Below are 15,105 nucleotides of genomic sequence, written 5' to 3' on the forward strand. Positions count from 1 at the left end.
CACAGCCATTGAAGAGGAGTGGACCAACATTCCACAGGCCACAATCAACAACCTGATAAACTCTATGCAAAGGAGATGCGTTGCACTGCATGAGGCAAATGGTGGTCACACCAGATACTGACTGGTTTTACCGACCCCACCCCAGACCCCCCAATACAGTAAAACTGCACATTTTAGAGTGGCCTTTTATTGTAGCCAGCCTAAAGCACACCTGTGCAATAATCCTGCTGTCTAATCAGCATCTTGACATGCCACACCTGTGAGGTGAACGGATTCTCAGCAGAGGAGAAGTGCTCACTAACACAGATTTAGACACATTTGTGAACAATATTTGAGAGAAAAAGGCCTTTTGTGTACAGAGAAAAAGTCTTAGATCTTTGAGTTCAGCTCATGAAAAATGGGAGCAAAAAAAAAAAGCATTAATATTTTTGTTCAGTGTATGATAAACAAACATGTTAAATGGAGTTACTTTTATGCATGTTTAACTATAACAAACATTTATTAATGTTAAAAAAAAAAAGGCCAACAAACACCATATTCTAAAATTGATTGCTAATTAAATTGCTAATTAAAAACATTCACTCCACATCTAAGCCACTAATTCTCTTGGGTCACAGGAGCTCATCCCAGCGCAGGCAGAAAACACCCTGGACAGGTCACCAGTCCAGACATGGACATATACAGTACATTCACACCATGGGCAATTTTATCTCCAAACTGGCCTGACTGTCTTTGGAATGTGGGAAGAAACCAGACCACCCAGAGTAAACTCAGACTCAGGGACAACATGGAAACTCCACACAGAAAGGACCACTGTCTTCCTGCCAGGGAACTGAACCCTACTTGGTGTGAGGCAACAGCATTACCCTCTGCACCACTTTATTAAAAAAAGAATTATCTATACAAATGGTTGCAATTCCAAACACAAAAACAACAACAACACACAAACAAAAAACATATCTGTGAAAGAATGTAAAAGGTAAAAGGAGGAGAAGGAGTAACCACACTGTCGAATCATTCCTGTTTTGGCAATAACACAGGATATGTAACAAAGAAAACAAATGGCAAAAACTGTGAATTATACAGATGACTTAAAGTGTGACATGTTTCCTGCTGTAACAACCTCAGTGAGTCTGCTGGGCTGAGAATATTCAATTCTCAGCCCAGAATAGTCCACCAACCAAACATATCCAGCCAACATTGGTCCTATGGTCAGAAACTAACCACTGATGAAGGGCTAGAGGATGACTAACATACACTGCTCATGAATAAAGATAAGCTACAGACTGATGGACAAGGTGGTGAGTGGCTAAATCATGCAGCTCCAGATGGGCTAATGTCAGTAACTGTAAACCTATAGTTGTATAAGTGTCTCTATAGTGTTTGTGTTTTCTGAAATGGCTAATGAATGTAGACAACAAGGCCAATAAACTGACAGTTTACATCCTAAAAATAAAAATGATGAGTTGAGCAAGCAGAACCTTCTGTTCAGACTGCAAATTTATACAAGTTCTTAAGGCAACCATGTTTATGTCACATAAAAAAGAACATATTATATACAGTTCATTGTAGCATGCCCAGTTCGATAAAAATATCCAAACATCTTGCTGAATAATCTGTTCAATGTAAAAATGATCTGTTTCCAGCTGTTTACACATCTAATGTAGAGATACCACATTTCACTGAGGGACCATTTAAAACCAACTCACAATAATATCGTCTGACCTAAAAACAACATATTCAAACAATGGCTCAGCAAAATACCCCAAAATGGAAAATATGCAAATTGAGAATCTTGTGATTTTAACTGAAGAGGTAACAGATATCTGAATTTCCCACGTTCAAGAAAAGATCAGTGGCTTTTCAGGACATTATGAGCCTTAAGCTACACCCAGTTAAATACTTTTTCCTCATCCGTAGCAATCTATCCATTCGATCTAATTTAAACAATGTGACTAATCACCAACATCCTTAACTATAAATACTACTATAAATAGCACCTTCAGTAAGTAAATACATAGTTCATAGACATAGTACACATAGTACACTACCTTTGGCCTCAAAAATACACCTTGATTCAACCACCCAATAATTCAAATAATTATTTTCTCTCTTTTCATACTTTCTCCATCTATAAAATAGCATAATGCACTCCTTAGAGCGCGCAACTGAAATGGTTACAAAAGACACCATAAAGGGGACATTTTTTACACATCTTGTGTTCTAAGCAAAACTAAATGTAGAATTATTGTCATCACAGACAATATACATTCATTGTTATGTTAGCGGTAGGGGTGTAGGTGTAGGTGTAATACTGATGAAATTCAATATTTTCCAAATATATCATGATATCAGATGACATTTTAGGAAGTTCACCTTAATAAAGGAACCTGTGCTTCCTGAGTAGCTGCTACTTTTTGCAAAAAATAATGCATTACAAACCAACATTGCTTTGAACCAGACTGTTTTGTTCCATTTACCTAACGTGACGAAGAAATCCCAATGAACTGCAAATAGAAAACTAACTGCAAAAACACGTTCATCAAAATGACAACAGTGCTATACAAACATGTAAATGCTCTGCAAACACAGAAAACTGGCATTGCATTGTTCAAGTTGCATGCATTTTCTGCATTAGCAGCTTGTTTGTGAAATGTAGCACTAATGTAGTCATTTTGATGAAAGTTTTTCTGTATTTGTTGCATGATTGTGAAATGTAGTGTAGGTGCAGTCTTATTACGGAAAGTGTTTGCTGCATTTACAACATATTTTTAATTGTACTGTGCACAGGGTCTTGTCGGCCACTGTAATGTTCTTCTCCTAAAACTATGTTAATGAGATCCTTACAAGGTATTTTAATTGTTAAGACAGGAAGCAAATTTCCAAAAACTTTACAATGTATTTAACTTTGGTGTATTTTAAACTATTATTGCAAAAACAATCTGAAGGTCACAGTAAATTACATACACTGGAGTTAACTGGCATGTCTCAGTATTGTGAGAGCACAACGCACAAATTAAATTGCAAAAAATAAACTTGGCAACTGCTTGGCAACTGGGGCTTGGCAACTGGGGCACGTTATTATCTATCCAAATAAAATGCTAAAATAAAGATAAAACTGAAAACAATATATGGTATGTCATTATCATGGTACACAAATACAGATGGTATATCGACAAGTTAGTGGTCATGTGAAAACAGCTGGAAACTATATTACTGCTTTTGTGAAAGTAAACTAGCCCTTTTTGAGTCTTAAGTCTCTAAGGTACACATTTTCATCCTCAATAACTGTTGGCCTTGGTCACAACTTTGACCAGAAGAGCTGCATGTACATCATATTGCATTTACTGAGGCTGTGTGCATGCAGACATAGAAGCATAAACATCATCCCTTGTATATCTCTGTATAAGCTTGTACAAAATATATTAAATAAGGATCCATCAGTTCAGAATATAAAAAGGGATGAGAGTTCAAGTCCACCATCAGGCAACAGTCTCCTCAAACTCCATGCATGTGTCTTGTGTGTATGTTTCAGAGTGCCTTGGCGCTGGTGGTGTGTGTGGTGTGTGAGACAGGTTTCTGGGGGTAGCGGCTGTAGTAGTACACCTGGGACAGAATGGCAATATCCACAAACACCTGCAGCAAACCACAGATCCAGAACTGCATAGGAGCCTGAGTGAGCAGAAAGTAGCCTGTCTTAAAGGTGTCTCCACTTGTCCACATCAACACCATTTTGATGCTAAAGAGACAGAGAAAGGGAGAGAGTGGGGGAGAGAACAAATGACATTTTTCATGTTTGTGGTAAATGTCATTGTAGCACAAATTGTAATGAAAAGGTAAGAAAGCACAGTTTTTTTTCTGTACCAAACACACAACTGCTTGCTGTTTGTCAACATGAATGGCAGCAAAAAGTGATTTACCTATAGGGACAAGCAGAAGAACTCTAATAAAAACAATATATTTTACTTTGCATTATTTATTTTATTACAATGTGCGCCAGCTTCCACAGTCTGTAAAAGCTTCCCAGAATCCAACTGGCTGCATATGTCTAACGTCTACTTCACTGGCCTAACTTAGCTCCAGGGTTCTCAGGAAGCCACAGAAAATAAATAATTAAAAAGAAAGTCAAGTCCTGTTGCGTGTTTGGGCAGAGATGCCCCTTTAAGGCAGGACATGTCACTTTAGTGTATCACCACTGTATCTGAGCTAAGGTAATGAGAGGAAGGAAATAACAGAACAGAGAAAGGCTGCGTGTTCCGACAACACTCAAAGCATACACTAGCGCAAAAGATTCCAACTGTCCTAGTTGTAGCTCTTTTCTTCACAAGGCATGCAATCCTCCCAGGCTGAAAAAGGCAACATGAAAGGTTATTTCAAGATAATGTAAGGCAATGATAAAAGACAAAAAGACTATACTGGCATCTAGACTGGCTTTCGTCTCTAATGATGGTGAGCAATGTCTCTGAAGGAAGCCAACACTCAGTGCTAGAAGCTAAGCATTCTCACACACTCAACCAGTCAGCTGAGCTCAGTGCCTCTCACAAGGGAGAAAAATAACAGGATTAGTGCTACAAGGAAGAGTGAATGGTGCAAAACTGGCAGACATTTTTTTTTTATTATCTGAGATTTAAATTAAGAAAAGAAAATTCATGCACTGCATACTGCTGTTACAGCAGTTTAAGCTCACACCAAACCATACAACATTATTCCACTGTCACTGATAAAATAAGAATGGGAATTCATCAGGAGGTAAACCTACAAACCTAAATTACACATTTTTGTAAAAACCACTGAAACGTGTTTTTCTACCCTGAACATATATTGCAAATCCACTACATCAAAGAATTAAAGGAATTAATATGAGCAAGTTAAATGCTGTTATTACAATATGTAAATGACAGCAACTACGTAGAGAAACAATTTAAATGAACATTTAGTGTTAAAGATACCGCATAGTTGAAATTAACATGAGGCGACAACTGAAAGGCACGAAACTCAAAACACCCACACTGAAAACAGCTGAATTATGATTAGCCTTCAGAGTTCAGCAAAAAAGTAGTACACACAAATTCAAATAAAACCTCTGACAAGCCTGAGCTGTCTAGCAGTTACTATGGTTTGTTCTCTCAGAAAGTGAAGTAGCTTTGAAAGCTTGTTGTTATGGCAACGTAGCAGTGTTTGAACAGTGTTTGTATTTCTACTTCTAGTCTGTTACTTTAAATTGAATCTCAAAAGTGGGAGCCAACTAATGTCAGGCTGATGAAGGGTTGACCGAAATTAAATGTAAAATAAAGCATGCTCTTTCACCAAACCATAACCTTCATGAAGAACAAAAACAGCTGATACTACAGAGGGCGATGATAACTTTGGTACACTCTCTCCCAATGAGAAAAAATAAGGATCAAACTTGGATCAGGCTGTACGTTTCTAAAATGAACTAAGAATCTGATAAAATATCTTATCCACCAGTGTGTCACACAAGCACCCTCTTAGCCTAAGAGATTTAAAAAAAAACAAAAAAAAAAAACAACACACAACAATGTGAGCAGATTAAGGACACAGATCCGCCATAATCAGCACCTTACAAAAGCATTTGGTCACAAACTAAGCAATAAAAAAAAAGGAAAAAAAAAAAAAGTGCCATGTGGTTGCTATAGAAACCATGAATCATACACTGCCAAGGACCTAAATGCCACCATGAGTGTGATGGTGTGATGATTTCACACAATCAAAAACCTCTTACAGAGGTTGAAGTGTTAATACATTACAAACCTGCTACTACAAGGTGTAAAAGGGAGGCAAAAATCAATGTCATTACAAGGACAACAGAAGAAGTAAAGAGGAAGTCCAAATTTTTGCAGTTTGAATACTGTCCAAACCTTCTGTTTGCATTTGTATCCTGTCTACTAGTCACAACAGTTAAGGATTCACCAACGAAGGTTTAAGAATACACACACACACACACACACACACACACACACACACACACACACACACACACCTTCTAAGCTGCTTATCCTTCTGGGTTGCAGAGGGGTTTAAGAATAATGAACCCTAATCCTATTTATAATACTATGCACTTGAAAAGACATAAAAAAAAAAACATTGAGCAAAAACTGATATATGTTGATCAAGCACATCCAGACAGCAGTGTCGTTACGGAACATAGGCTGTGCTTTCCTACCATGTTGGTTGCCACTACAAGCAGTCAGTGCCTGAAGTGTTCCCAGAACAATTCTGGAGAGCTTCTTAGTGCAGGCCAGAGAATGCAGCACAAACACCCACACAGCGAAGGAGCCACAGCAGAAGATGCAGTGACAGCAGTGAAACCAGATGAAAGAATGTGGGGATAAAATATCTTAACGCCCCAACGAAACAGAAGATTAAAACAGAACATGCCAGAACATTATGAATACACTTTTAGTCTTGCAGTTAATGCAGAGTTTGTGCGCATAGTACTGACACATTTCTCTGGTGAAATGCCAAGAGAAATTTCTTCTCCGTTCAAACTGTAAATCAGAGCTTTTCTTTTCAAATCTGAAGTTAAGGAATATTGTCAGCATTTATACTGTGTTTTTACGATAAGATAATCCTTCATTACTCCCACTACAGGGGAAATATAAAGTGCTATAGCAGCAAAGGATAGCAAGGCACTCGAGAAAAGTGATAAGAATTAACAAAAAGGGTATTAACCTTCTTAACAAGGTTACAGTTTGTTACTTATGACTATATACACATATAAACTGAAGATAAACTAAACATTAAAATATAAACTTTATTCTTCACAAAAATTAACAATATAAACAAATACAAAAAATAATCTTTACACTAATTAGGATATTTACAAGTATTACACACGAGGCACTGTATGATTATATTTCACACAGGTATGGTGATAAACTCCCAGTTCATTTCTGAGATGGGGGGTGGGGAGCTGTGCTGGTTGTACTGTCTAACAGCAAGAGGAAAAAAGGACCTGTTATAACATTCCTTCACACACTTGGAGTGAAGCAGCCAATCACTGATGGAGCTGCCCAGTGCTGTCAAAATCTCATGCGTTGGGTGGGATTTGTTCCCCTGCAAGAATGCAAGCTTAGCTAATATTATCCTGTCTCCCACCACTGGGTCTAGGGGGCTTCCCAGGACAGAGCTGGCCCTGTTAATGAGTTTGTGAAGTTCAACTTGTGAAGAGCAACTTCTCCAAACGTCCCAGGAGCAATTTGATGATGAACAATGCTTTTTCCAGCATGATGGAGCACCATGTCACAAGGCAAAAGTGATAATCACATGGCTTGGTGAACAAAACATTGAAATTTTGGGTCCATGGTCAGGTCATTGGTCCATGGTCAATCCCATTGAGAACCTGTGGTCAATCCTCAAAAAGAGGGTGGACAAACAAAAACCCAGAAACTGTGATCAACTCCAAGCACTGATTAGGCAAGAACGAGTTGCAATCATTCAAGATTTTGCCCAGAAGCTGATATCCAGCATGCCCAGGCGAATTGCAAAAGTCTTAAAGAAGAAGGGTCAATACTGTAAATATTAAGTCTTTGCTTAAACTGGATGTAATTGTCAATAAAAAGTTAACGCTTGTATGGAATGCTTATAATGTACTTCATTATACCATATAAACATCTGACAAAAGGTTCAAAGCAAACTTTGTGAAAACCAAAATTTGTGCCATTCTCAAAACTTTTGGCCACGACTGTAGAAGAAACCCATGGTTATTTAGTGTTACACAAAGATTGAAGAGTCATAAAATTTATTACACTCTACAACTGTCATCAGCTGACAATTGCTAATGACAATTCCTACACTAAAGTAATGATAAGCCATTTAAGGCCTAACCACTTAATTAGGTTTTGAGACTTTACAACACAACACGACAGGTGCACATTTTGCACATGCTACAATTACTATTTTAAAGTTGTATTTTTGGCCAAGGGTTCCCAGACAATTCACATTCAACTGTATGTCTGAATATTTCTTATCTAGTTCTGCGCTTGAGCTACAAATCAATTTAAACTATTAAGATCCTAAAGCCCATTTATACCAGTCATTCCAAATATAGAGTAGATTGTGATTTCTGATCGTGTGACGTGTGGCTTGCACATCTGTGAAGGCACCATTAATGCTAAACAATAAATACAGCTTGGCAACATATGCTGCCATCCAGGCGTTTTTGAGAAAGGCTTTGGGTATTACTTCAAGACAAGGTCAAACCACATCCTGCAAATTTTACAACAGCATGGCCTTATAGCCTTATGGCCTCTAAACCCGAATGGTGAATTGTTATTGGACTTCTGTGCCAGGCATGGATTGTCCATAACGAACACCAAGTTCGAACACAAGGATGTTCATAAGTGTACATGGTACCAGAGCTACTTGGGTCAATGGTCAATGATCGATTTTGTTGTCGTTTCATCTGACTTGGGACCATATGTTCTGGACACTAGGGTGAAGAGAGAGGTGCTGAGCTGTCAACTTATCACCATCTGGTGGTGAGTTGGATCAGATGGCAGGGAAGACTGATGGTAAGATCCGGTAGGCCCAAGCGAATAGTGAGGGTGTGCTGGGAACGACTGTCGAATGTGAATGATTTCAACTCCCACCTCCGGGAAAGCTTTTCTCACGTCCCGGAGGAGGTAGGGGACATGGATTCTGAATGGACCCTGTTCAAAACCTCCATTGTGGAAGCTGCCAGGTGTAGCTGTGGCCAAAAGCTTGTGGGTGCCTGTCAGGGCGGTAACCCAAGAACCTCCTGGTGGACACCGGTGGTGAGGGAGGCCGTCAAGCTGAAGAAAGAGGCCTTTAGGGACTGGTTGGCCCGAAGGACACCCGATTCAGCAGATAGGTACCGACAGACTAAAAAGGTGACAGCTGCAATGGTGGCAGAAGCAAAATCCAGGGCATGGGAGGAGTTTGGTGAGGCCTTGGAAAAAGACTTTCGTTAAGCCTCAAAGAGGTTCTGGACAACTGTCCGGCGACTCCGGAGGGGTCGGGGTGGCTGCACCCAAGCTGTATTCGGCAAGGGTGGAGAAAATCTGACTTCGAATGAGGATATTGTCGGTCGGTGGAAGGAGCACTTTGAGGAACTTCTTAATCCGGGAGACGTGCCTCCCTCACAGGAGTCAGGGCCAGAGGCTTCTGGAGTGTTAAGTTCCATCTCCCTGGTGGAGGTCACTGAGGTAGTTGGTAAGCTCCTCAGTGGCAAGGCACCGGGGGTGGATGAGATTCATCCAGAAATGCTTAAGGCTCTGTATATTGTGGGGCTGTCATGGCTAACATGCCTCTGCAATATTGCATGGACATCGGGAACAGTACCCTTGGACTGACAGACCGGGGTGGTGGTCCCTATTTTTAAAAAGGGGGACCGGAGGGTGTGTGCCAATTATCAGGGTATCACATTGCTCAGCCTCCCTGGGAAAGTCTATGCAAAGGTGCTGAAAAGGAGACTCTGACTGATAGTTGAACCTCAGATTGAGGAGGAACAATGTGGATTCCGTCCCGGCCGTGGAACAATGGATCAGCTTTTCACCCTCTCACAAATTGTTGAGGGGGCATGGGAGTTTGCCAACCCAGTCTACATGTGTTTTGTGGACTTGGAGAAGGCTTATGACTGTGTTCCTTGAGATATCTTGTGGGAGGTCCTCCGGGCTACTACTACTACTACTCCGGGCTATCCAATGTCTCCCAGAGTGAGAGCTGTGTCCGTATACTCGGCATTAAGTAAAACTCTTTCAGTGTTAGCGTTGGACTCCACCAGGGTTGTGCTCTGTCTCCACTCTTGTTCGTGATATTCATGGACAGAGTGTCAGGGCGTAGCCGGGGTCAAGAGGGCTTTATGTGTGGAGGCCAGAGGGTGGCATCTCTGCTATTTGCAGATGATGTTGTTCTTTTGGCGGAATCACATGGATGCCTCCAGCGCTCGCTGGATGGTTTGCAGCTGAGTGTGAAGCGGTTGGTATGCAGATCAGGACCTCCAAATCTGAGTCCATGGTCTTGGCCCAGAAAAGGATGGCATGCCCACTCCAGGTAAGGGGAAAGGACCTGCCCCAGGTGGAGGAGTTTAAGTATCTTGGGGTCTTGTTCACGAGTGACGGGAAGAGGGATCGTGAGATCGGCTGTAGGCTGGGACAGGCGGCAGCAGTAATGCGGTCACTGTACCGGACTGTAGTGGTGAAGAGGTAGTTGAGCCAAAAGGCGAAGCTCTCTGTTTACCGGTCGATATACATCCCAACCCTCACCTATGGTCATGAGCTGTGGGTAATGACCGAAAGAACGAGATTGCGAATACAAGCGGCGGAAATGAGCTTTCTTCGTTGGGTGGTGGGCTACATGCTATGCGATAGAGTGAAGAGCTCGGTCATCTGGGAGGAGCTCAGAGTAGAGCCGCTACTCCTCTGCCTTGAGAGGAGCCAGCTGAGGGGGTTCGGGCATCTGATCCAGATGCCCCCTGGACGCCTCCCGGTGGGGGTGTTCCAGACACAGCCTACCGGGACAAGACCCCGGGGTCGTCCTAGGACCCGCTGGAGAGATTATGTCTCCAAGTTGGCCTGGGAGCGGCTTGGGGTCCCTGGGAATGAGCTGGAGGAAGCTGCGGGGGACAGGGTCATCTGGGATTCTCTGCTCTTCCAACTGCTACCGTGACCCTGTCTGGACTAGCGGTCAACGATGATGGATGGATGATGGATGGCCTTATAGTATAAGAGTCCACATGCTAAACCTACATCAGCAGCCAAAATCCTACATCAAACCAGAACAGAAAATACATTTGGTTTCAAAACTAACAGCAACTGGTCTTCTTAGTTTCCAAAAGCTTACAGAATATTGTTAAAAGAAGGGGTGATGTAACACAGCAGTGCACACGCTCCTGTGCCAACTTTTTTGGAACATGTTGCTGGTATTAATTTCAAAATGAGCATTTATTTTTCAAAAAACAATATTCTCAGTTTTAACATTTTATATGTTGTCTTTCTACTATGTATTTATCATGATTTGCATATCATTGCATTCTATTTTTACATTTTGCAGTGCGTCTCAACTTTTTTGAAAATGGGGTTGTACAAAATGAAAAATGTAAACTGTCACCAAATATCTTGGCAAATAACTTGTTTTACGAGGTTGGGGGAAAAAGAATGCTCTGAATGCTCATTGTAATGAATGAAAGATGTAATAAAGACCAACAGTCCATGTTGTGTAAGCAGCAGTTCAGACTGTATTGGGTTGATGGACACAACAAACGCCCACCACATCCCAGTTTTATCTGTATAACAGTTTTTACAATAGAAATGTCACAAAGCTGTTTCATGGAATTTTGCGGTCTGTAATGAGCAGCACAGTGCAGATACCAGCAAGTAAAAACTCCCCAACACAGCAAAAACAACAAAGCATGTAATATTCACGGCGCTGACTTCACTTTTGCCCTTTAATTTCAGCAGCATTTTTAAAACATTTATTTGATATATTTTCTGCATGTTTCTTCATTTTAGTCCTCTTTAATCCTATCTTCCCATTTGTCTCTCTCACACTTTTATTCTTGCCAGCACATTCTTAAAGCACGAACATTTCCTGATTTTCTATAATGCAGGGCAGTGGATAATGACTAAAGCAGAGAAACTGACAGTTTTCTGCAGGTGTTTTTTTTTAGCTGCAGAAGAGAGTTCATTGCTGGGTAATCTCAAACCAGAGCAGTAACACAGTGAGTTTCCCTGACTAAGGTGTCAACACCCCTTTGGATCAAGAGAGCCACAGAACAAACAGCACTGCTGTCATTCTGTATTTGCTTCTTTTGACAAGAAACCAAAATACCAGGCACAGTGTGGACCTTTACATGTAGTCAGCATCATAGCCATGGTGTCAAAATCAATGGATGGGCAAAAGCTTAATAATAGTTTGTTTGTGCCCTTTGTGTGCACATCTTCTTGCAAGCAGAACACTGTTTGGTGAACAAATATATAAAGGACATTTGGCATAGTTGTAAAGGGTTTGTTAGGAGATTGGCTGAGGACTAAATAAGACACTGAGGGGTCTCCTCTATATCTGTCTAACTCACTCTAAACTTTATATGGCCAGCAACGGATATCTACCTATTATTCATTCTCTTTGTGATTCATTAGTGTTGTAGTAGGACAAGACTAAAACTGCAGAAGTACACCAGCAGCTCCAGTTCACCTAGCAACCATCCACGACAAAACAAACAGCATAAGCAAGCAAAACAGCAAACGGTTCTTTCTTACAAGTCCTTACACTTCGTTGCTTATTTTCAAATAGTACTGATAATATCATCTATCATAATTTTAAAACCTGATTACTGCCTATCCTAAAAAGAGACTCAATAAATTTCTGACAAAACAGTTATTTGGAAACTTCATTTATTCATCTATTAAACGGACCAAAATATAATTTGCCATTGGGCCTACAATATAAAAAACACAGAGCAGGTACTATTTGGGTGGTGGATTATTCTTAGCACTGCACTAACACTGATGTGGTGGTGGTGTTGTGTTAGTGTGTGTTGTGCTGGTTTGAGTGGATCAGACACAGCAGTACTGTTGGAGTTTTTAAACATCTCAATGTCACTGCAGGACTGAGAACAGTCCACCAACCAAAAATATCCAGCCAACAGTGTCCTGTGGGCAGCGTCTTGGGACCACTGATGAAGGACTAGAGGATGACCAACACAAACTGCGCAGCAGCAGATGAGCTGTCGTCTCTGACTTTACATCTACAAGGTGGACCGACAAGGTAGGAGTGTCTAATAGGGTGGACACTACTGTGTCTGATCCACTCAGAACAGCGCAACACACACTAACACACCACCACCAAGTCAGTGTTACTGCAGTGCTGAGAATGACCCCCCACCCAAATAGTACCTGCTCTGTGAGGGTCCATGGGGGTCCTGACAACTGAAGAACAGGGTAAAAGTATCAGAGAAACAGATGGACTACAGTCTGTAACTGTAGAACTACAAAGTGCACCTATACAGTAAGTGGAGCTGATAAATTGGACAGTGAGTGTAGAAACAAGGTGGTGGTCATACTGTCTGATCGGTGTATACAGAAAATGTACAGCTTGCAGAAAAATGCCACATGCTCTACAGTTTAATCAATGAAATGCAGCAAGTAACTGAGGATGTTCAACAAAGAATAAAGATATAGATAAGGATACAGGTTTGCCGAGTCCCATAGCCACTATTGCTCCGCACATTGGTACAACACATTGGTACGCATTTCATTTAAGCCAAAACACTGCCAAAATATTTTCACATTTACATATTTATTAGCACATATTATCCACAAAAGACTTACAAAGGCAAGTTTTGTACTAGGCATTAGGACTCTAGCTAAACATGCCATGAGAGAGAATTGCACCCAAGATCATCCTTGCGCTATGGTAGTATTCACTATGCTACCCAACCACTATGACAAATGTACCTCCCCTTTTTGTTACCAAATCCATACTTATTTTGAAGCCTCTTTTTGAAGGCTAGTCATTAATCATGTCTTTGTTCAGCTGTTCATCTGCATTTATTTTCATTGCAGCTCTCTAACTCTCTGTGGTCCTACCTTGTGGTCCTACAACAATTTCCAATCACAGCTATCATTGCCCTCTGCAAAGTGTTTATAGTCATACAGTCATAGTACAATAAAGATACAAATATAATACACACTGCAGTCTTACTGTAAACCCCTTGACTGCTCTGGAATCAATTACATATGCCATCTGCCTCTCCTTAAATCATCTGTCAAAGCCAGCAAAGATTTTGTATGACTTCTATCACTAGTGTTTTACCACTTACCATTGCGATAAAGCAATTGTGTATAAAAAATAAAAAAAAAATTGTATATGCTTTTTATGTCAATGCTTTAGAAAACACAGTGCCACAGTGCATGCAACAATGAAAGCAGCAGGCTAAAGCAGGATCCTGCTACTTTCACACATTAGCATAAAATCAGCAGAGAACACTGGTTTAGCATTCAGCTACACGTTTCTTTGCAGATAATAGACAGACATGCTGTTTCTGTTTGAAGCATTCAAGGTTACCTGAATGAGCAAATTATGCCAGTGTTTTTATGAATTAAGTAATTCACTTGTGAATCATGCTAAATGTATAGATATAACATTGTTAAAGTAACTAGCTAACAAAACATGCAGCATGCCCAGTAAATTTATAATCTAAAGTTTGTACAGCTGCAGATGATGAAACAGATTTGAAACCTGAACCCTTGAAGCAGGCAGGGGAAATGTCCACTTGGGACCTGGGGATGTAGAGAATGTGCAGTCACAGCAGTTGATTTATTATTTTATAAAACCTGCATTCCTGCTATGAAAATATTTATGGCACACCCACTTTAAAGATTCTCTTCTTTTTTTGCTGTTTTGGTATTCAGACATGGTTAATAATCTTGTCAAAGCCATTGGCTTAACATCTGTGTTAAGCTATACACACCACTCCTGAGTGGTGCAACTGTCTAAGTGTTGGCCCTGTCATGAGATCATGAGTTCTATCCCTGGCGATGCTACAGTCATCTGTAGCCGGGAGACCAAGAGAGCACAATCGGCCTTGCTCTCTCTGGGTGGGTAGGATGGCCTCCCATCTCCCCCCCATCACTCAGCGTGATACTAGTCAGCGCAAGCGTCTGTTAGCTGACATAACAGATCTGGAGGTTGGCGCTTTCCTCCGAGCGCATTCGGCTGTCCCGTGACGTCACGTGAGCGGCAGTTCGAAAAGAAGTGGTGGCTGGTTTCACAGGTTCTCGGGGGAAGTCTGTGCTAGACTTCACCCTCCTAGCATTGGTAGTATTGTGTGATTGGGGGAGTTCTAAGTAGCGGGTGGAATTGGAAACGACTAAATTAGGGAGAAAATCGGGTAAAAAAAAAAACCCCAAAAATATGTTCACCATTAAGACATTTTACTAGTTTGACACTTAAGTATACACTTATTCCAGCCTTATACATTATTCCATATAACCTGCCCTCAATCTGTTATGCTCTTTCATATGACCTCCTATATACTGCCTTGTCTTTTGTTTGTATATTGTGCTCTTGTTGTCTGTGTTAGTGTGTTATTTATGTACTTTGAATTGTAAGCGTCTTTGGGTC

General features: G+C 40.8%; 1 protein-coding gene across 2 annotated transcripts in view; it reads right to left on the minus strand.

Moving 5' to 3' along the window:
* Positions 1-488: 488 nt before the first annotated feature.
* Positions 489-15,105, minus strand: part of slc66a2 (solute carrier family 66 member 2) — a 41,691-nt gene continuing 27,074 nt past the window's right edge. For both annotated transcript variants that reach the window (XM_017723159.2, XM_017723158.2), the window contains one exon: positions 489-3,739. In XM_017723159.2, coding sequence (XP_017578648.1) covers positions 3,532-3,739 — 208 coding nt within the window. In that variant the 3' untranslated portion in view covers positions 489-3,531. The remainder of the gene's footprint in view (positions 3,740-15,105) is intronic.

The sequence above is a fragment of the Pygocentrus nattereri genome, chromosome 1, assembly GCF_015220715.1.
Source record: "Pygocentrus nattereri isolate fPygNat1 chromosome 1, fPygNat1.pri, whole genome shotgun sequence".
Lineage (NCBI taxonomy): Eukaryota > Metazoa > Chordata > Actinopteri > Characiformes > Serrasalmidae > Pygocentrus > Pygocentrus nattereri.